At 40.0% G+C, this 21694-nt stretch overlaps 1 protein-coding gene across 1 annotated transcript in view; it reads right to left on the bottom strand.

Moving 5' to 3' along the window:
* The window catches only part of PPP4R2 (protein phosphatase 4 regulatory subunit 2), a 33083-nt gene extending 11956 nt beyond the window's left edge, over nucleotides 1-21127 (bottom strand). Inside the window, exons 1-2 of the mRNA XM_049826511.1 lie at nucleotides 20914-21127; nucleotides 19972-20053 (exon numbers count right to left, since the gene is read on the bottom strand). Coding sequence (XP_049682468.1) covers nucleotides 19972-20053; nucleotides 20914-20947 — 116 coding nt within the window. The 5' untranslated portion in view covers nucleotides 20948-21127. The remainder of the gene's footprint in view (nucleotides 1-19971; nucleotides 20054-20913) is intronic.
* Between the last annotated feature and the right edge of the window lie 567 nt (nucleotides 21128-21694).

Raw genomic sequence — 21694 nt, 5'->3', positions numbered from 1 at the left:
CAGTCCTAAGATAAATGAGGCAAGTAACATGGTATTATTTTTCTTCCTGAATTTAAACCATGGCAACTATTTAAATAATTACAGTAGAACAATATTACACAAGTCAATTGTCATTAACAACACGGTAAGCCATTTCCTTAAAGAGCCAATATCCACTTACAATTCAAACCTAAGTGTGAAATATGCATGCATTCTATACAATTTACCAGTGAGCCTACATGCTGCCTGAAGTTTTCACTGAGCTCATAGGAGGAGGAGGGAAAAAACAAACAAAAAAAAGAAATGTTTCAAGTCTGGAAACCATACAGCAATTGTACACAGCATTATCTGCTTCCGTTACAAAATCTTAGAGAAAGGCCTTCTGTACTAACTGCTCAGTATCTATGCTCCTTAAAAGCATTTAATAGTACCTCTTTTTCTGAATGGCAAGTCTACTTTGTATCACAGTTAGTACTTGCTGATGAAAATTTGAGCAAAACAACTTTGACTCCTGAAAAACATTCCCACAACAGTAAGTAGTCTATTAAGATCTTTCCAAATTACCTTCTGCCTTACAACTTAAAAGATTTATCATTTATAGAATTCTATATATTGAAATTTTCAAGAAAACGGGTCTCTCACACTGCATACAACAGACAAGGTGGGAAACTGCTGAGAAAGCTCTTCTACACCAATCGCCCCACGTAACAGTCACAGAAGTTCTGGGCTCTCCTCCAGCTAGTGCGTTTCTTAGCAGAGTAGGGAGCAACTGGAAAGCAACTGATTTAGTTCAGTTACTATCAATTTTATTCTATTAACGCTGATGCAGGAGCTTTCACAGCTACAGGATGGAGATGCTAGTGGAGAAAAAGAAGAAACAGGAGGAATAACAAACCAACAATAAAGAAAGAGAGAAAACTATCTTTGCCATTTATCTATAACATACGCAATATGGAATGAACAGGCTCAAATCAAACAAGCATAAAATCTGAAGCCCTGGACAGCCCTTCAAGTCCTGCTGAAAAAAATACTATTTAGCCAAAGGTTGTATTTCTACAGGCTGTGCTAGCTGAAACAGCCCTGACTATTTTCAACCCCACCTAACATCTGACCTTCTGTCAGGCTGCTACTATTTCTGCTGTGAGCTACGTGTGGTGACTCCCCAGCAGAACGACGTTTTGTGTCCTGCATGCTATTCTCAAGTAGCGGTACTACCAAATACAAAACCACAGGCCAATGAAGTCGTATTAGCCTACTTTCACCAGAAAAAACAGTGCCATGTTATCTTTGCCTTAATTTGCTCCTTGGTCTCAAAGAAATAATTATGAGATGAAAAGGGGAAAAACTTAGCTCAGGTTTACCTACAGAGAGTCAAACACGAAACCCCCATCTTTTACTAGGACTGATAAATTTGCAAGAATGGAGGGAAGTCCGAAGAGGAAAGCAAACCTCCCTTTTCCTTCACAAGAAACCATTAAGCACCTCACAACAGAGGGGAACACAGGACTTAGTGAATAATAGTAAAACCAGAAACAAAAATAGAAAGAAAGAGGAAACAGGTCCCAAAAGGGAATGGCATGGATAGATTAAACATCATCATTGAGTCTCACCGGATTATTGCTCCAATTAGCATTATACAGCCAAAGCAGAATACTACGTTTCCAGTGTACAATATTAGGCATTACTACTACAAATGTTAAATTAAAAAGCTATCAGACTCCACAGTGCCACCACCCTGAGACCAAAGCTTTCTTAAATCTGTGATTTGTTATTACATAAGCACATCACAAAACACAGACAGAAAACTCCTACTAAATAACCCCATGCCACAGTGGAATTACTCCCTACAGAGCATCCCAAGAGCTTTACTTGCCTCATGAAAGGGGATTCTACTATTATTCTAAACATTGACAACCCCATTTAGATATTTTTTCACACTATAAAACTTGAGCTGTTCTTTGTTTTCTTATTTATTTCTTGCTAAATAGTAACACTTATCTTTTCATAGACTATTAACCCATCAGTGTTGCTGAAATAAACCAACAAAGTTTAAAATGGAATCTACTGCCTGAAAGCAGTACCCACCAGCTCCTCTTTACAATGCTGAAACTACAGAAAACAAAGTAAGTAACATTTTGCCCCTATACAGAAGTCTAGAGAACTGTCACTTGTTTTAAACCCAAGTATTTTTAATTCGTATTTCTTCTGTTATAAAAAGGCTGAGAACTTGCATCTGCAATACACTGCAATACTGACATAAAAAGCATCTTTCATCCTGTATTTCGAAACACTTAATAAATGACTGCCAACCAGGTGACACAGTCCAGCTTACAAACAGAAGCAGAGTTTAAGGATAAACTCATCCTGCAGTCACAAGCCCAACTACAGCTAACCCAGATATGGCAACACCAGCTTTAAATCAACTAAACAAGCTGTTGCTAGAAGCAGTGTAACCACAGCAGCAGGAGCTCAGGACAGGCTTGCTGTTTAGACATTTACTCTCTTTCTCAAGCTGGTTTTTTCAACACTGCTGAATTCCCTGCTGCTGTAGCTGGACTACTAGCAGCATGAAAGCTAACTGGTTAAAAACAAGGGGTACATTCACATTGCAATCATAGATGTAACTGCAGTTCGTACCATAAGCAACTCCTTCGAAGTCACAGAGGTGTCTCGTGCTTATAGAGCATAACCTCCTGACCTCAGTATTATAAGTTAAACATTAAAACACGCTCCCATTTAGATGATGGTCTTGAAGCACTTTCAACCTATGCAACTGGTTTCTGGTGAGAAGTTTTATCCCAGTACCAGTAAGTTACATGGGAACTCCAGCCACTCAACAGGAAATATTATTTGCACCACAAAAGACTGAGTCAGCTCCAGATTCTTCAACCGCGTAGGCAAAACTCAGTCCTGCAGTGGCACCACAGTGGATTCCTGGAAGGCAGGAAGAAGGAGGAAGGTTTCCGGAGGCTAAAATGCAGGTCACTTGTTTCTGTTAGGCCCAACTCTTCTATTATTATCCTAGGATGAAGAATCTCCAACTTCTGCCCACCATCCTGCAGTTACCTCCCTGCCTTTCCTACCAACCCAGAAAGCAGCAATACCTCTTCCCCTCCTTCTTAACCTCATCTACTTATCATTCTGCGTCTGCCAAACGCCCCCCAGGAAGGGAGCAGAACTACAGACTATTCCTACAGGAGGAAGAAAATACTTCGAAAGCAAGAGGGAGCAGCTCTGGAAAGCGGGTTTCTGCTTCTGCTTTCACCCAGAACTGCAATTGCTTCCTTTTCCCCCAAAGCCAGGTCCCTTCAGCAACAGCAGCATCTACCACTATGTTACCAGATACTGACAGTCTACCTCCTAGGCAGCTGTGTACTACCCCTCTAGTTCAAGGTGACTCTGAACAAGTCTTCAGAAAAGAAATGCAATACACAAGGTAGATTAATAAAGGATTTATATGAAAGAATCTTACTTCAAGCAACCTTACTTATGCGTATCTGCTAAGGAAGCTTACCTACACTTGTGACAATGTACCACAAAGTTTGAAGACTGTTTTTAAACTGTTTATGAAAGACTACACTCAAATCAATCTACAAAACTGGGAAGTATCTGTGTATGTGAAAAAAATTTTGTGAAAATAATGAACTCACTTCTGACAAAAAAAAAAAAAGTCATTTCTGCAGGGACAGCAAGATTTTCTTAATTTCCATTTACTTCAGTGGAAGTGATTAAAACTGAGTGTTGAAAGAGGAAAGTTACCTTTCCTGTTTTACCAGTCTATGAAAATGACATACAGAAGTTGGTATCAGCTAAACTCCTGAAACTCACTTGCATCTCATCCATACAGAAAACCAATTAGTTCAGAAAGTGGGTAGAACCGTTAGCCAATACAGCACAAAAATTTAAGATTAAAAATGGCATATCCTCTTAATTATCAAAGCAATCTATATCTACACCTCTAGAAATGTTATCAGCATACACTGAAAGACCAGTCACTTAGAAAGCCAGACGACAGTAGTAAGAAGAGATAAACAAATGGCAAATACCTGTTTTCAAGAAAAGTCTTCCAACATGTATCACAAGCTCCCTGAGAACAACTCTAGCATTAGGATGCAAGACCTCTATTTTAGCTGCTTTGTTACAAAATGGGAGACACTGAAAATGAGCAAAGTTTGGTCAATACCTTCTGTAGTTAAATCAAGAGCCAAACAGAAGTGCAAGAAAGCTCCTCTACACAGATTTATGTACAACTTATTTAAGTTTTATACACTGGAAAATGACTGACAAACACTTTAAGCTCTGTAAAGAAATGAAATTGAAGAAATTCCATGGAGAAAATATTATTCATACTTGCTTCTGAGCAGGCTTGTTTATAAATACTTGCTCTTCCCACTCAGCATTGTACATAATCAGCCTTTTCTAAATGCATACTTAACTGCCTTCCAAACCACGCTTCTCCTGTCCACTACACTAACTTGTGAATTTGTATTAGCAACTTTTTGAGAGCTTTTTTATAGCCACTCAAAGAAAAAAATTCCTGTGAACACTGTATGATCTGTGCAAGTATCTTCAGAAACAAAACTTCAAAAAAATGAGTTGATCCTAAAATAGTTTGGTTCAGTGTACTTTCATTCTAGAGAATGACAACTTTGAAATTATATACATTTTTTTATGTATATCTAAAACATCTTTCACCACAGTATCTGGGTCATGCTGTGTAAATACACCTGTAAAAAGACAGCTCCCCTGAGCTAATGAGCCTGTGGTTTCAAAGATAAATACTCCAGATGATTATTTGGAGTATTTAAGAAAAAGATGGCATTTTTTCTTAAATAGAGAGTCCTCTGTCTCCCTCCCACCAGCTCCTGCACCATCTTTCCCTTATAGCAACCTAAAGGTTTTGCTCTGACATACAGAAAATTACAGGAAGAAACTGATTTTATTAAAAAGGCACCTACCAAGGGAAAAAAAGTCATCAAAGGCAGTAATGAATGGCTGAAAAGAAGCAACCACAGCACACTTCAGAACTATAGCTTGTACAGATACATATATCGTAGCAGAAGCACACACCTCAAATTCTCCCAGGACCAATGTAAATGCTGGTAGTTTACCTCAACAATTTTTTTTTATTTTTTTTTTTTAAAAAGCACCTTTAGTCAAGCAAGGGATGAAAGCATAGAAGCCACACAGAGTCCAACAGCTCAGTCTTTGTACATTACTTAAATATATGACACTATGTCCTAAATTTAATATATGCTACTAACTGTGCTTTAAGGTATGAAAAGATGTTTAACGCCATAATGTTGTACCAGAATGCAGTCCCTGACCTTGCAATTTAAGTAAAAAATTAGAAACATAAGAGAAACATGGATGGAAGACACTTCAGTGTTTGAAGTTACTCAGTTGTGTTTTACAGAAACCAAACAGAAAAGCAGATAGCACCCGACCGAACAGCCAATAATACAAGAAACATAAGCAAGTTTTGAGAATATTTACGTATAATTAGAGGCAGCATGAAAAAAGGCTAAAAAGGGGTGGGGGAAGACATAAGACATGAAATGAGCAAGCAGAGATTAAATAAAATGACAGACTATGCAAAAAAACCACCAATAAATAAAAAGAAATAACCCCCCCCCCCAAAACCCCAGGATGGGGTCAGAATTACTAAGCAAAGACAAGAAAGTTAAGCCCTACGAAGAAAGACACAAAGGAGTGTAAGGAAACTCTACAGTCGCAACAGTACTACAATAACATACTTATTCACTGGAAGTTGATGAGGCAGCAAAAATATCTCCATTGCACAGGGAAGGAAGAATTAAAAATAAAATAAAATAAATTTAATTTAGACAAGGGACATAACCTAGCATTACCAGAGCTGAAACAAGGAAGAACACAATCCTAAAAAACTTTGTTCTCCAATAAAAGCAAATTATTTCACACCTGTACTTGAACTACATGATTTTCTGTTGGAACTAATCTATTACTACAGATCAACTGAAGCTTGCCAAGCAACATCAACCAAGTTTAGAAATCCACCAATTCTATTTGATAAACAGCACTCTTCAACAAGGGGCAGAGGTCACCTTAGACAGAAAGCAGTTCAAGTAATCTGATGCTATGCTTTGATTTAAAAGAAGAATTACTAGCACAAAGTTGCTTGCAAGGTACAATTGCTTCTCTACTAACATGATTTGGACAGAATTAATCTTTTTCCAAATGTGCATATAAAAAAAAAATTGCATTTTACATGGAAATAATCTAATCCTATCACTCCCAGAGTGCAAAAGACTTCCCCCTATTCCCTTATCTCCTGCTTACTCGAACTGTTTGTACTGATGAAACTAAGAAAGCAGCTTTCTCCTTTAACACACTGGTTATTGTGAAAGAGGTGAACCCTCTGTCAATAGCTTGCACTATTGAGATGTTTGTTGTATGTCTGAGAATTAACTGGTATTTTCTTCTGACCATTGGACAAGCCTTTATATTTGATTCTTTTGCCACTTGGTAAACTCACTTTGGGAGACTTGAAATTTCAACAAAAAGAGCAGAAAACCAGAAACGTTTAACCAAGTTGTCTGGGCAAGATTTGACAAACATTAAAAACCAAGTAACAAAAGTAATAGTGAAAGGCAACTTAAGAACCTGAAACAAAGAGGAAAGTCATCTTGCCGTCTGAAGAATCACAGAAAAACATTACCTTTCAGAGAATTAGAACAAGAAAGGAGACAAAGCTGTAACTGCAATATCCCTACCTCCTTCATACAAACACAGTGCTTCCCCTAGTGTTTTTAAGAAAAACTATCCATGTCGAACAAGTGATACAGTTCTTTGTCGTGTACTTAGTACTACACTGGAACACCGTCATCCTTTGCTACAACACCATCATCCCTAACATTACTACATGACTTGGACATTAAGCGCAGATTGGACTACAAGTCTCCACAAGCGCAGAAGACAACTAGGGTTGTCTCCCCTTTTTAGCAACTATTTTAAAACATTAGACATAACACTAAGGTAGTACATATGGCTTACACACTTTAGACAAACTCTACAGGATTTTAAGTTTCAAACTTCGGTAAGACTCGTGGAAGGTAAGCCAGGACAATACCTAAAATTAACTGAAGAACAGGAAGAATAATTCAGAGTGCCTGAAATAAGGCTACCTCCTGAAGTGAAGGTTCTGCAATTATTTCATAAATCTTTCTGGAATTGCTTCACAGATTACAGGTTTAATTAAGAAAAACATTATATTGAAGGGATGTTAAGCTTCTAGAGACCTAGCTATGTACTTAAAACATTAAGTGTCCCAGGAGTCCTGGTGGGATGTCTCTGTCTTCAGATTGCACAGTGTTTAAGTTCATTACAAAATTACTTGGTTTAAATTTTAAGAGGATGCCATCTGTTTTGGAGACGTGCTATATACCACAAAGAATGTAAAATGAAAACAAAGTAGATGTACTATTGATTCTGTTCATTGAACAGGCCATAAAAGAAACACCAGAACTCAGTAAAAGAAGGGAGCACTTCCCTCTCCACCCTTCTTCTACTACTAGCTCTCTGACAAGCAGAAATTAAAAAAAGTACAAAATAGTATATTTAGGATGCAAACACTTCACGTTCAGCTAAACTGATTTTAAGGCAAAGTCCTCAAAACACAGAAGGAAAGAACCAAAGGACAATCTTGGAAGGACTCACTTAACATGTAACAAGATATAAGAGTCATTTACATTAGATTCCTGCCCCCCCCCCCCCAATTATTGTTGACTTAGATTACACTCCCACAGAGACTTGCTAGTAGGAAACAGGTGTTCTTAAGTGAAATAACTTGCCAACTTTAATAACTGTTTCTTCTCTTTTGTGCCTTGCTCCAGAGCTCACAGAAGATGAAGATATACTCTAGGACACAGTCATTTCCCCCGGCTGTCAGAAGCAAAATTAAAGTTTCATCCAAAACAAGTAAATTCCTTTTCTAGTCTGGTCTATCAATGATACCTCCAAAACTATTTGAAAAGTCAAAAGGCACAGAAAATGAAGTGCACCCAGCAATCACATATCCAATTCAAATCCCTGTGCAAGGTGGCACACTTTCCAGTGTGCTCTTCCACAGCCTTGGTGCAAGATGTATCCAAACAGGAATATTGTGGACTAGATGAAACATGCCACTTCTCAAACCAAAGAAAGGCCCATCTCTGCCATCAGAGAGCACAGAACTTATCCCCAGGCATGAGAAGCCCCAGCCAGGGTCGTTCCCTTCCCCCAACCTGTGGAAAGGGAGCCAGCATCAGGAGCCTGCCCAGGACTGACTGTCCCACTCCCTGGCAGCAGCGCAGCAACCGGAGCACGCATCAAAGGGGTCCTCTCCAGCACAGTCAGTAGCTAAAGCTATCCAGAGGAATTGATGGATTGCAGCCCTCTGGGGGAAAGGAGACTGACGACACTCTCTTCCCCTCACTCATCTCCTTCCTTGGTTATCTCTATTCTTTGGGATGGAAAGACAATAGAGAGCACCTACTCCCTCTATTATTCTTTTGGTGTTGTTTTGTTGTAATCTTTGCCTTACTTAGCACACCCTAATTTCAGGTATATTGATTAGGTATAAACAAGGATACCTGGAAGTACACAGTTACATAGAAGGGGGTGCAAAGCTAAAAATCTTGTTAAGAACTGCCTGTAAAACACAATCCCCAGCATTTTCACACACACACCAAAAAAACCCACCAAAACCCTGTTGCCATTTGACATACCAGATTTTTTACAAGAGTTACTATTTCACTGTTTATTATAAAAATAAATAAAAAAGATTGCTTCTTAACAAGGAGTGCTCAATGGTAGAGAAATGGCTTTCAATTTTTTCAGAAAATACCTCTGAAAAATTCTGGGGCAGAAAGCTGGTAACACTGACCTCCTATTAAGGGGGAGATTAGCTACGTTGTGGTTCAGCAGGGATTTCATCACAGCGCAGAGAAGGGCACTGCCCCACCACATACTTAACCTTATACCTGGTCTTCACCAAAATGTGTGCTGCTCCCACACATTCCTGCAATCCCACACACAGGGAGGTGAAGCAGATCACTAATCTAACCACAAAATTAATGCTACAGATAAGGAAGAATAAGATGTGTGATGTAGAGAGCAGAGCCATTCCTTTAAGCAGCTGCACCCATGTACCAGATAAAAAAAACATACCTTACTTAATTCCAGTCTTTCTTCAAATATTCTTTGGATTTTAAACTTATTTTTCTAATTCCCGTGCTTTACTTTAATACTCACTACTTTGATGCAATTAATTTTCGTGTCATCATTTTGCATACTGTTGCTATTTTTACCATCCACACAGTGCAGATTAACATGGGAAATTCCAAACAATGACGACAGATTTACACAGTAAAATCCCCCGTGCATCAATGCAGACTAGCTTCTTAAATGCTTCTGGCAAGCAAACAAACCCTTCAACCTAACATTAAATTAAAACCATAAGCAAGTGCTAGATTCTTTATCGGTGTTTCTGAATGAGCAATAAATTTTAAACTTTAGGTGATACAGCACGGCAAATTTACTGGAGCATTGTGCTTTGCTGTAAATGGTATACTCTTGTTAGGAAAACATGCTGGCAAGCACTCTTCCTATTCACTTTCACCTGATAACTCATGTAAAATTAAAACACACGTTTTATCTGCAGGAGGATTTGACCTCATGTTACCTTTCAGTTTAATTAAAAATATATTGAAGTGCTCAAAAGAGGAAAAACTGGTACTTCCCACAAGCACAGAAGGTATTTTTCCATTTTCACTTGCTGATTGTTGTCAGCCTAAATTAAGTCTTTGCTCTCCTTGTGAGCATGACAAGCTCATTTGAGAACCACGGAAACTGTAACACATCAGAACTACACCTACTTCGGTAGTATGAGTGTTCACCTCTACTACTTGCAAATTACTACTGCTATTGCCAGGAATAAAAAAAGATTAAGACTTAGTTATGGAAACGGACAGCTGATGAAGACATTAAAGTAGTATATGTAATCATCAAGGGACTAATTCTGATCTCTGCTGATAAATATTCAGCTGACTCCAACAGAATACAGCTGCTGCACAGAACAGAAAAAAAGCTGAACTAGGACTCAGAGTTTTTCGGGAAAGTATACTTCTTAATATAGTTATCTAAAACCAAACTCAAGTACTTCTCATTTTCTTTTCTTTTAAAGGCAAACTCACCAGAGAACAAAAAAGTACAAGATTACAACAGATTCTTCATTCAAGAATTAAATTCCTTAATAGCAGAGCAGAAAGCAATACGCACAAAGTAACTGAAAGGCTTCAAAACTTCCACAAACCACCAGCAGTGGCTTATCTATAAAGACAAAATTAAAAGTAGATGGTATTTTTATTATATTTCCCTCTTCCACTTGAAAATTTTCTTGAAGTTACTTTTGGCTGGTAAGAATTAACTGGTACATTTACTGAACTATTCCACTTACTGTGCTTCTGCACTGTGTACCAATATGTAAATTCTTACCTTACTCTGATTTCTTACTCTGCATATAATCTCATTTATGCACATATTCAAATATCACTTCTAAAAAAACTCAAGTTTTATTACAAGTAGAATGATCACCCCAGATATTGACTTTCCTATAAAGTGCACACCAAAGGTCTCCAAGTCTTACAAACACAGACTTTTGTATAAGCATCAAGTACCAGCTAAGTCCCCCCACCTGAGCAATATCAACTAAACTTATTTACAATTTAGTTACCTTTTTTCTTCTATTATGCACAAAACCCACTAGTTCAGGGAACCACACTAAGCTTATGCCACAATATATGCAGACCTAGTATGTTCCTTCTGTCACATATTTTACAGGATACTTTACCCCAACAGATTTTATTTCTCTAGTTGCGGGCATTTTTTTTTACTAATATTCTATGTAATTATTACATTTACCATCGTAAAAAAATTAGTTAGCACCCTTTGTACTAGATGATCTTAATATCATTTGAGTTTGGGGTACTTTTTAATCCGATTGACAATCTTGTAAATAATATTTCCTGCATAACTTAATGATAAAATACACAGAATTGTTCAGAACTCTCAGTAACCATTTTGTGTACAGCAACTGTTTTCTCAGCCCACATCTGCCTCATTTCTGTAGAATGTATCTTCAAGACAGGGACTAGATTACTACGCATTTCTGCAACACTTAATGCAAGACTGATCCAGTTATTACTACAACAAACTATACCAGCAATAATTATTTCAGAGAGGCATGATTTCAGTGACCACATTCTTGAAATTTCATTGTTAACCTTTAAACTTCAATTAAAGGACATTCACATTAGCCTTAGAACTGTAAAGAGTATCACTTAAGCAACTAGCACAAAAAGTTCAGGAGGGGGGGAAGGTATCTGTCTTCTCTCAAGTTACAATCACACAAGCCCTAAGAACATTTATATTCATCTGCTCTACCAAAGATAAGTGTAGCTGCATTTGAGTAGCACTAGCCAAACAGATTGTCAATAGCAGATAGGCATTATCTGTGTCAAAATACCTCCCCAAAACTGCTTAGATAGTCCAGATCTGACTTTAACATGATTGAACATTATTGAAATTCAGACAACCATATTTTTTTCAACTCTAACAATTCTGTGGACTATTCTTAGCTTTTACTTATTTCCATTTCAGATAAAATTTGACTGAACAGATTAGTGTTCACTAAGGCATGTTTCAAGAGTGATGCTGTGCACTGTATAATAGATTCTGCAGGAATTCCATAGCACAATTCAGAGTGCATCCCATTCAACAGATACTCCACAGAAGAACAGCCCATCAGGCAAAGGTGCAATATAATTCTATAGTACTCTGGAGTTGATACAGGCAGAATATAGAAACATTAAATAGATGACACTTTCTCAATAAACCTGTATAGCAGAAGCCCAGGAGTCAAAACTTAAGAAAAGTATTATGCAGTAAGTGAAGCATATTTAGAAGTCTTCCTGAACTTACAGCAAGTTAAAATTACTATCTCCGTAGGCGCTACCTATAGAAAAATCACTCCAAGTAACATAAACTAATGTCTGGATAATTGCATATATAAATATATCACCTCTTCCATAAACAAATTAAATTCCACATGTCTACTAATACAGGACACTGAAGTCATTCCAGGTATCACCAGTTTGCACACAAAAACCAAATAAAAGACATGCTGTAACTCATCTGGTAAGTGTAGCTATCACTGTTAAATGACCAATGCATAGAGATCCACAGGTTACCTCAGAAGAGCAGGACACCACACTGAGATAATGCTATCAATTCTTTACTATATTAAGCAATAAAGCTGGGAAACCAGGTTAAGGAAAATGCACCCTGTGCAACGACTTCTGGATCCAAATTGACTTTGCACTGTATTCCCATGCTTGCCAGTTCATGCCTTGTCCCATAAAAATACAGGCTTTACTCAGGTCTGAAAGGTACTACTAGGATCAAGTAAACTGCACTTCTATTACTAATTCCTTCCAAAACCAGAAACAAAAGCCATCCAATTGACTTCTACACAAGGCAGTTCAGCTGACACAAACTAAGCTTGAGCCGACAAGGTGTACCCTACCTCAGTGACCTAATACATAGGCATCAGGTATTTCTGCGTCATCATACTCCCTTACCACTTCGGAGCAAAGCCTCATAGGGTGTAGCCATCATGGAAATCTTGTAACTGTCTTCAAGTAGTATTATTTCTAAAACCCAGACCTGCCAGACACATACGAGCTTTGTGGAAAAGCAGCAGCAGTCTGGTTTATCCACAAACCTGGTAATCCACCACCCTCCAAGACAACCAAACTGCTTTGTATTCTCCCTTCTGCATGCACCATTGCCTTGTTCCCTCCACCTAACACATGCCATCAAGCACAAACCTTCCCAAAATCTGTAGACAGAAAGAGGGTACAAGGCTCATCAATTACAAGGTCAAAACAGGAAAACATCCTTGCTACCATAAAGTGTAATACAGAGTGGAGCAATACCCAAAGGTCTGGGAAGGTACTTCAAATAAAATAGTAACAAGCAAGGCCACCATGGAACAGGAGACTGGAGGCTCACTGGAAAAGATAGAAGTAATACCTAGGCAGCCACTACAGCTGCGAAGAAACATTACTAAGAGGTAAAGGTAAGAACTGATAGAAACTCTGAGGATGAGAACAAATCCAATTAAACAATGCAGAAGAATTGAGCTTGAAGAGCAGAAGGGTGCCAACAGAATACTACTAAAGGTGATCATCAGAAGCACATGCAACTGTATTAACCACTACAGAATAAATGGTGGGGTGGTTTTCTGTGCAAAGTAACAGCGAACTGTCTGCAAAAAGACTAGCAGGGAGTGTGCTTATAAGAACAGACTGCATAGAGCAACAGGGAAGAAAGACGTACTTACGAATGGAAGTCTGCAGGCGCATACAGTTGCATTTGCAGTTAAAATAGTCCGATTACACTGAAAAGTTAGCATCGCTATGAGGAGCCTGCCTTTCGTCTCTCCTTACATGTGTATTCTACAGAGAGACTAAAGTTTATTAGGATCAGTTCATCGTGCATATTTTATAATGGTAGTTAAAGTTTGACCTTTATACTGTAAACCCCACTCCCAACAGATAGGAAGTGGCAGCGTTTAAAATAAAACACTACAACAGTGTGCACTTCCTAAAGGAGCAAGTGATTTCATCTGCATCACTGATTCCTCTGAAGTACTACAACTGTACATTTGATACATATATAATTTTTTTATATTATAGGTAAAAGAGCAAGGAAGCTAAACTATATTTGGCAAAGATAAATCAGCAGGCTTTTCAACTGAGATTCCTGTCCTTCAGAGGCATCCGTGGATTATGAGACAGAAAACACGATGTCAGTGGAAAGTGAATTAGTGGAGAATAATTCCAATCACTTAGTGGAATGGAGTTAGTGAGGAATAATAGTAGGAAACAATGCAAGGAAGTTTACGCACATCTCTTGCTTCACTGAGAACATGGAAATGGAAGAGGCCTATCTAACAAAGGCACACAGACTTCTTTCAGAAAAATATTATCCTGTTTATTATGGCAGGAACTTGAGAATTGTTTTATTTAATTTTTTAAAAAAACATAACAAACTACATTCCCCCAATAGTTCTAAAGACTTCCAGAAAATGATTTGCCTCCAAATCAGAACAAAATTTTCAAACTAGTCAAAAAATACTAGCATACACATGTCAAGCAACAAAACTGCTAGTTGAATAAGACCAGAGAACATACTTTATCAAAAAAAGTAGACTTAAATTTAAGCATGTGAAATAAGCTAAAGGACATATGGCTACAAAAACCTACATAGTTGTAAGATAAGAAAGGAATTACTACACAAGAGTTCAGAATACATCATTAGAACACTAAAGCTGAAAATGGGAACTTATCTCATACATGTTCATTGCTACCAAATCTTCACTCAATCTTTTCTACAGCTGACAAACTATCTCACTGCTGTAACTAAATAATATAAAAGCCAAACTGATTCAAAAAAGTGTTCCAAAAACTTAGTTAAGAAAAAACAGCTGACTGCTACACAGTGTACATGAAACAGCATCAAAGGGTAAAAAACACTTTTTGCCATTATCTTTGATAGAGCTACAGTTATGTAACTTACATTTACAGTTATATAATTTACTGACAGCAAATCATCCCTGATCTACCTGACTGTGTCGATGAGGGAAGATCAGTGGACACCGTTAATCCAACTTGAGCAAGACGTACAGCACAGTCTCCCGTAGCATCTTCGCAGCTAAGCTGGATAGCTACAGATTCGGTGGACCATCAGGCCTACCCAGCAGCGGCTGAGGTCGACAGGGTCCAAAGTCTAACTGCAACCAGTTACAAATGATGTTGCTCAGAGTCAATACTGGGGCCAACACCTGTGCTGGCAGACGGGAAGCTCAACATCTGTCAGTGTACCCTTGCTGTGACAAAGGCTGTCTGCACACTGCGCTACATTTGCAGTATCAAAGTGATTATATCCCTCTGCCTGGCATTTACCAGTCCATAACTGCAATACTATGTCTGGTTTGGGGTCAGGCAATACAGAAGAGAGAAGAAAGGGTGAGATGAGCAGAAGGCCACTAACATGGTTAACAGAGCTGCAGCATGCAACCTAGGTGGGAAGCTAAGGCAGCGTCTCTTCTTCTGGAAAACAGAAGGCTATGGTGGTGGAATCTAACTGCTGACTTTCACCACGGAAGGAGTAATTGCATACAGGCAAGACAGAAACAGACTCCCTTCAGACATGCAGAAATGAGGGCTAACAGGCAGTGGTCCCAGGTTGCTCCAAGGGAAACTCCAAGTTGCTGCAAGGGAAACATTTTTGCCAGTGTACATGGTTAAGAAGTGAAACAGGGTGCCAAACAGAGGCTATGGAATTGCCATCACTGGAGATTTTTCAGAAATGCTGCACAAAACCCTAGAGCAACTTAAACTAACTTTGGAATTAGCTTCCCTTGAGTACAGGGTCTGGCTGGATGACCTCCAGAAGTCCCTTCCAACTTACACTAATCTATGATGATACTACAGGTGTTCGCATTTGTTCTACAATCACATGTATTAAACTTGACTCAAGGAACTTTGGAGAAAAGCATTTATGTTGGTCCTCAAAGAAACTAGTGAAGAGACAACTTCTGTCTTCAGACTTAGATGAGGTGCAAATTAATATTTCAGATCTTCCAGGGAAACGCTGAGGAAAGAATTTGACTACCCAAAGAAATAAAACCAGAATGTATTTTAATGGCTGTTTATACTGCATTCAGGACAAGAACTGGTATAACTACATTATATCCTGGCCAGGCCAGTGTTCTCTACTTAAGCCTACAACTGTTTTACAGTTAATCACTTCTGCCTATATACTGTATATCCCCAGATCACTACTTATTTCTGGCTTCCTTCACTGTCAGTAACCACCTGTATTATACTTTCCACTATAGTAAGCCTTTAAAACTGTGCTTTGTAGGTTGCCTGCCCAGAGCAGGAGTGGAGGAAATGCAGAGAAAATGGACATAAAATTTTTCATTGCTTTTGTTTTCTAAGTTTTATTTTCAACTTTAGAACCAAATGAAAATTCTAGTTTTCCTATCCAGTCCAACAAATGGGATTTTCTTGGTGAAGTACCTAGATAAATGGTTTAGAAACATTTTTGCTGTTGAAGGTGCAGAGTGATTTTAAATCCAAGAGAATTTCTTAAGCGGTAATTTTATTTTACTACGAGACACAAGAGCACAATTGTCGAGTGATCTTCCTATCTATTCTTTAAGAATTCTTCAAAAGAACAAAAAAAATTTCACTTTTGCATTTCACTTCCAGTATTGCAGTGCTGTGACTTTTGTACTCTTAAAGTTGTTTCTACTTCAGAAAAAAATAGATAAGTGGATTTCTTATGCAAAAAACAAGGAGAAAAACATACCCTGTTTTTAAGAGGTCTTTCAGATACAGTAAAATAGTAAGACTAACAAATTTCCTAACTCTTCGCTTTACCCACTTTTGCAAGTCACGCTGATCTTTTACAAACTCAAGGAAAGGAGGTTACAATGATCTTCCCTGACTATACTTGGTCTCACTAAGGAAATTCCATGTTAGTATCTTAGTAAAAAGTCAAGTCAATTAAGGAGTACGTCACTCCTCTGAAAACAAAAAAAAGTCCTAAGACTCAACACAAGATTAGAAAAGGTTGAACCATAACTTTATACTTCACCTAAGGCTAAGTCTTACCATAGCAACTGTTAAAATATTTCACAGTAGCCAAGCAATCAAACTTTTGCTTCTGTTCACCTATAATAAAGGAAGTTGAGACAGGCTTTTGTAAATGCAGGCCATAATCTCACAAACAATTAAGTGAATGGTTAACTTTCTACAAGAAGACAGCTTAAACTTCAAATAGATGAAGTTAACACACGTGAGCGCATGATCAGGCTTTTACTGCAAGGTACTGGTAATACAACCAAGTTTACACTGCTAATATAACCAAATTTAGCAACATTTTTACTCCAGACCTTCCCTGTAAATGAAAGAGACTTTTAATTATGATAAAGACACACTCTGAAGAGCCTTATCATAGTTGCAGCGGTAGCTTATACAACTCTCACCCTTTGTTCCTCCCCTACTCCACCTCTTCAGTTGTGCTGGGGTTTGACGTACCAGTCAACAGGGACAAAACAAGCTGGATCAATGAACTGAACCCTGTTAAAAACAGTGCTGCCAAAAAGAAAGTTACTTACAACTGCAAGCAGTTTCCTGCTCTAGGTTACCATGCAGCTACATAAACAGTTGAACAAGCACAAGTGAAACAGTGACACAAGGGCTGCCTTAGCCAAGACTGCTGCCAAGAGAAATACTAGTAAAATTACAGCCTAACCTAAACCTGCATCTACCTGTTCATAACTCACTCGGATGAATAAGCATATTGAAACAAATGGGGGCGGGGAAGTACTCAACTGCCTTACATGAGCCTGTGCTTTCAATCTGTTAAGCAAGCTATGTATGCCACGATCATGCTTTGACAAGAACCTTGAAAGTAATTTTAGTTTACTTCATTAGTACCCTTTCAAACTAAGTTTACTAATTGTTTACAAGATCTGCTGCAACTATGCCCAGAAGAGTTATGGGTGGCGAGAACACTATATTTAACCCAGGATGTAGACTGCAGTGTTTCATCTAAGTATCAGTATGCATCATAGGGTAAGTTAAAAGCTGAGAACCCCCCCCAAGAACACTGTATAACTCTCCTAGAAACAACAATAACTCAAAAATATTTCACATTTCTCTTGTCCGTATTTGTCTTGGTCCTCACTTACATGGGTACTTTTTGTTTGTTACTTTAGGAACAGGCTGTGACTAAGATTCATTGTTTTTCAATTAGTAAGTCTGCAAACCATTTGTGTAATTACCCCTCACTTAACCCTTTTTTTTTTTTTTTTTAACTGAGCTCTGAACTTCCTAAAAATCCTAATAACTGTAACTACAAAATATTACTTTAGATTTCATCTTCTCATTCCAAGGCAATGTATTTATAACTGGTTTAGATTTCTATTAAATAAAAGTTAATTTTGTATAACTGGAAATACAGAATATTTAACTCATTTTGAATTAAATGTATTTGCTAGGTTTGTGTATTCAGGAACACTTTTACAGTAGTCAAGCTGTACTAGCTTAAAAATACATAAAGCTCTTATAACGCATATTACCAATGCCTACATGAATGTTTACCACGAGATTTTTTACTTATTTCTTCCTGATACTTTGATAGATAACACATCAGTGAAAACAGAAGCATATTTGATGAAGAAATACAGACTTTGGCAGATAGTGGGAAGCAAATTAAATGTTATGGAACAATATTTCCATGTCTGTCTCCAGATTCTATTAGATACTTCTGATGTTCACATCCGATACTTTTTAAAAAACAATTTAATGCAACTGAAAGGTTCAAGAATGCTGGAAAAAGCTACAGACCTGAAAAAAAAAAAGCCAAAGAAAACCCTGAAAACATTGAAGGCCAGCGTCTACATGAAGTTCCACATGATAGATTCCAGTTCAGGTTTAAGCAATAGTTTGTAATAATCAAATAATAATTAAAAAAAAAAAATCTACATTTCCCAGATGGAAATAAAGTCAGGAGTTTATTCATTCTCCAAGTTTCACAGAGGGAAGAATTTTCCCAAAAACTTGCCCTGTACAATCACTTTTTAAAATTACTTTCAATATATGTAATAGTGGCAGAAACAATAGAAACAGCCTGAAAAAATATTTCAGAAGAGGAAAAATATTTTAAACATATTATACAGACAAAACACACCACAGTAAGTCTATATTAAAAGAAGTACTACACCAAAATATTAAGCATTACAGCTGGGTATTTCTGCTGAGCCAAAACCTTCTATTCAAAGAGCAAAGTACATTTCAGAACTTGTTTTTCTTTCAAAAGCATTAATTCAAGCAGTACTAGCAAGCTACAAAAAAACCCAAACCAAAACAAAAAAAAAAACCACAAACGCCAAACCTACAAACCTTGTACAAGTTAGAGGGATTCTAGAAACCTGAACAAAGCCCCTGCGATCACTGGTTGCTAACAAAACACTAGTAAAAGCACGTATCTCTTGCTGAAGCCTGTAGTCTGGCACTAGGCCTCAAAAACAAGGAGACAGCCTGGGAGCCAGAAAGTGAGCAACTCTATAGCAACGCACCCAGGGAAGCCTTTCCCCTTCCTGCCAAATAGTGATCCGCCAAGGAAGTCACCCAGCGCAGCACCAGCGCTCATCCTTGACAAGGAGCGTGTAGCACAGCTCCTTCCAGCTACATCACACCTTCGGATGGAAATCCGTGAGGGTGATCTGTGAAAGAAAGTCCAGGAAAAGTGAAACTCCTGTGCGAGCTGAAAAACGAGCAACTGCGGAAATTCAGAGTAGTTCCCATATGTCTCCTCTTCTGCAGAAAGCACCTACTTGATCCTCCCCTCTTCACCAAAAGCATTTAGACACAATCATCACACAGCATGGTATAAAAAGCCTAGAAAGAAATCATCCAAGCCATTCATATCTTTACGTCAATAATACTATTAGATACTGTATACAATACTGTATACAACAGATATTACAACAGCATACAACAGGCATTATAACAGTGAGCTAAACTTTCCATTTAAAAAACCTGAATGTCACATAAAATGCAGAAAGAGCAACAGGTTTACTGTACTGAGCAGGATCAGTAAGACCTGACAGATACCCCTGAGCAAAGCCTATACAAAAAGCCTCCCTGTTAGATAAAACTAACTACCAGCAAACAAAACTAATCCATCCAAAATTAAATGGGAACCAAGGCAAGCCGATTTAACTCACGCTAAGCCATCTACAGACAAAAAGAGAATCCAGGTAGCATCTCACTGACTTAAAATGCAGTAGTGTTATTAGCTACAACTGAAGATCACCAAAAAAGTCACACTTACATCGTCTCTCCAGTCTTAGCAACATGACAAAGAAACTGATCCAGTATTGGACACACTTCCTTCTTTCCTCTCTTCTCAAAATCTGTTGGTGTGAGAATGACACAAAAAGAACGGTAAAAGAAGATAGGACAGAAAAAAAATCATCATAATTAGCGATTTATTTGCTTTAACGATCAGTACAGCTACCACAAAAACATTTCCACGCTTTCACAATGCTTTAGCTGTTCCCAAGAGTTCCACCAGCCTCCCAGCCCTGTAAAACACTTAATATTTTCGTGTGGAGAGACTACATGCATCTGAGCAGCAAAAGTTGATTTGCAACTTCTTTTGAGCAGCTACGACAGAGAAAGAGACCGATTTCCTCAGGCTGCGTATCCAGCAAGGCAAGCTAGCGCCGAAGCGGACTGGGGAGGGAGAAAAAGAAAAAGGTACTGGCGAGGGCGGAGGAAGGGAAGGCAGGCAGGCATGCGGGGGGAGCAGAGGGCACTCCAGGCGAGGGGAGCCCCGGGCCTGGCGGAGGAGGAGAAGGAAGGGAGCCGCTGGGGTCACTAACCCTCCCTCTGCCTCTCCCCCTCACGCAGCCCAGAGCAAGCCCGGGGCGGGGGGGGGGGGGGGGGGGAGTGTGGGGGGGAATCGCTAAGGCAGTTGGGACCGGGTGCTCACCTCTCCCCGTCCCCACAGAGAGCCCCCGGGCCTCTTCCCACTCCGCGGGACCCCCTTCCCTCCCACGCGAGCAGCCCCCTACCCACAGCGCGGCGACGCCGACCCTCGTCCCCGGCGGAGGGCAGCTGCCGCCCTCAGCCAAGGGCGCTCCCTCCCCGCCAGAAGGGTCTCAGCCGCGAGGAAGACCCCCTGTCCCCCTCCCTCCTCAGCGTGGGGACACCGCTTCCTCCACCCAATCCTCCCCCCCCCCCGCTTCTCCGCGGCAAGCCCCGGCACCACCTTTCAGAGCCTCCTGCAGCCTCTCGACGTCCATGATCCGCCTGGGCGTCTCCCCCCCTCTCCTCGCTGCTCCCCTCCTCCAGCCCCCCCCCCCCTTACCCCGCGCAGGAAACCGGGCTCCAGCCGCCGCGCACCACACACACACGCGCACACACACACACAGACCCCGGGCTCAGCAACCCTCCAACATGGCGCCCGGGCCGTCCCCGTGCGCGGCCCCGACAGCCCGCCCTCCCCCTCCCGCCGCGGGGAGGGAGGGGGGGGCGGTGGCGCGCGGGGAGGCGGGGCCGCGGGGCGGGGCGGGGCGACCGTGAGGGGAACGGCGGGACGGCCGTGAGGGGGAACGGCGGGACGATCGGCTCCGAGGTGTACGGCCGCAGCCTTCGTTCTCTCCTCGGGCTACCGCTCTCCCTCATACCGGCCCCGCCACGCAGATCCTCGGGGAAGGGGATGGGGAACGCGGAGCTTCTGCCTGAGTGGCGGCGCCTCCCTGCCCCAGCCCCTCAGGGAGATTGTGCGCCTTCCTCTCCCCCCTCAGGCTGAGGGCGACAGCTCTTCTCCCACACTCAGGGATAATACCTGCTTGTGCGTGGGTACGCCTGTCTCCCTTTTCCTGTCCAGAAGGCGCTGTCTTACCCCTTCTTCACTCTACCTACTTGTCCCGCCCTTTGTTGCCCCTTCAAGCCCAAAAGCCGCTCTCACCCTGGCACATGCTACCTGTGGTCTGGGGATGATCCCATCTCTCACCCTGTGCTGTCTCTACAGCTCTAAGGAAAAGGAG

Source organism: Accipiter gentilis, chromosome 23 (genome assembly GCF_929443795.1).
Source record: "Accipiter gentilis chromosome 23, bAccGen1.1, whole genome shotgun sequence".
NCBI lineage: Eukaryota > Metazoa > Chordata > Aves > Accipitriformes > Accipitridae > Astur > Astur gentilis.
The sequence above is the reverse complement of the archived record's forward strand: the minus strand, read 5'-3'. Positions and strand labels throughout refer to the sequence as shown.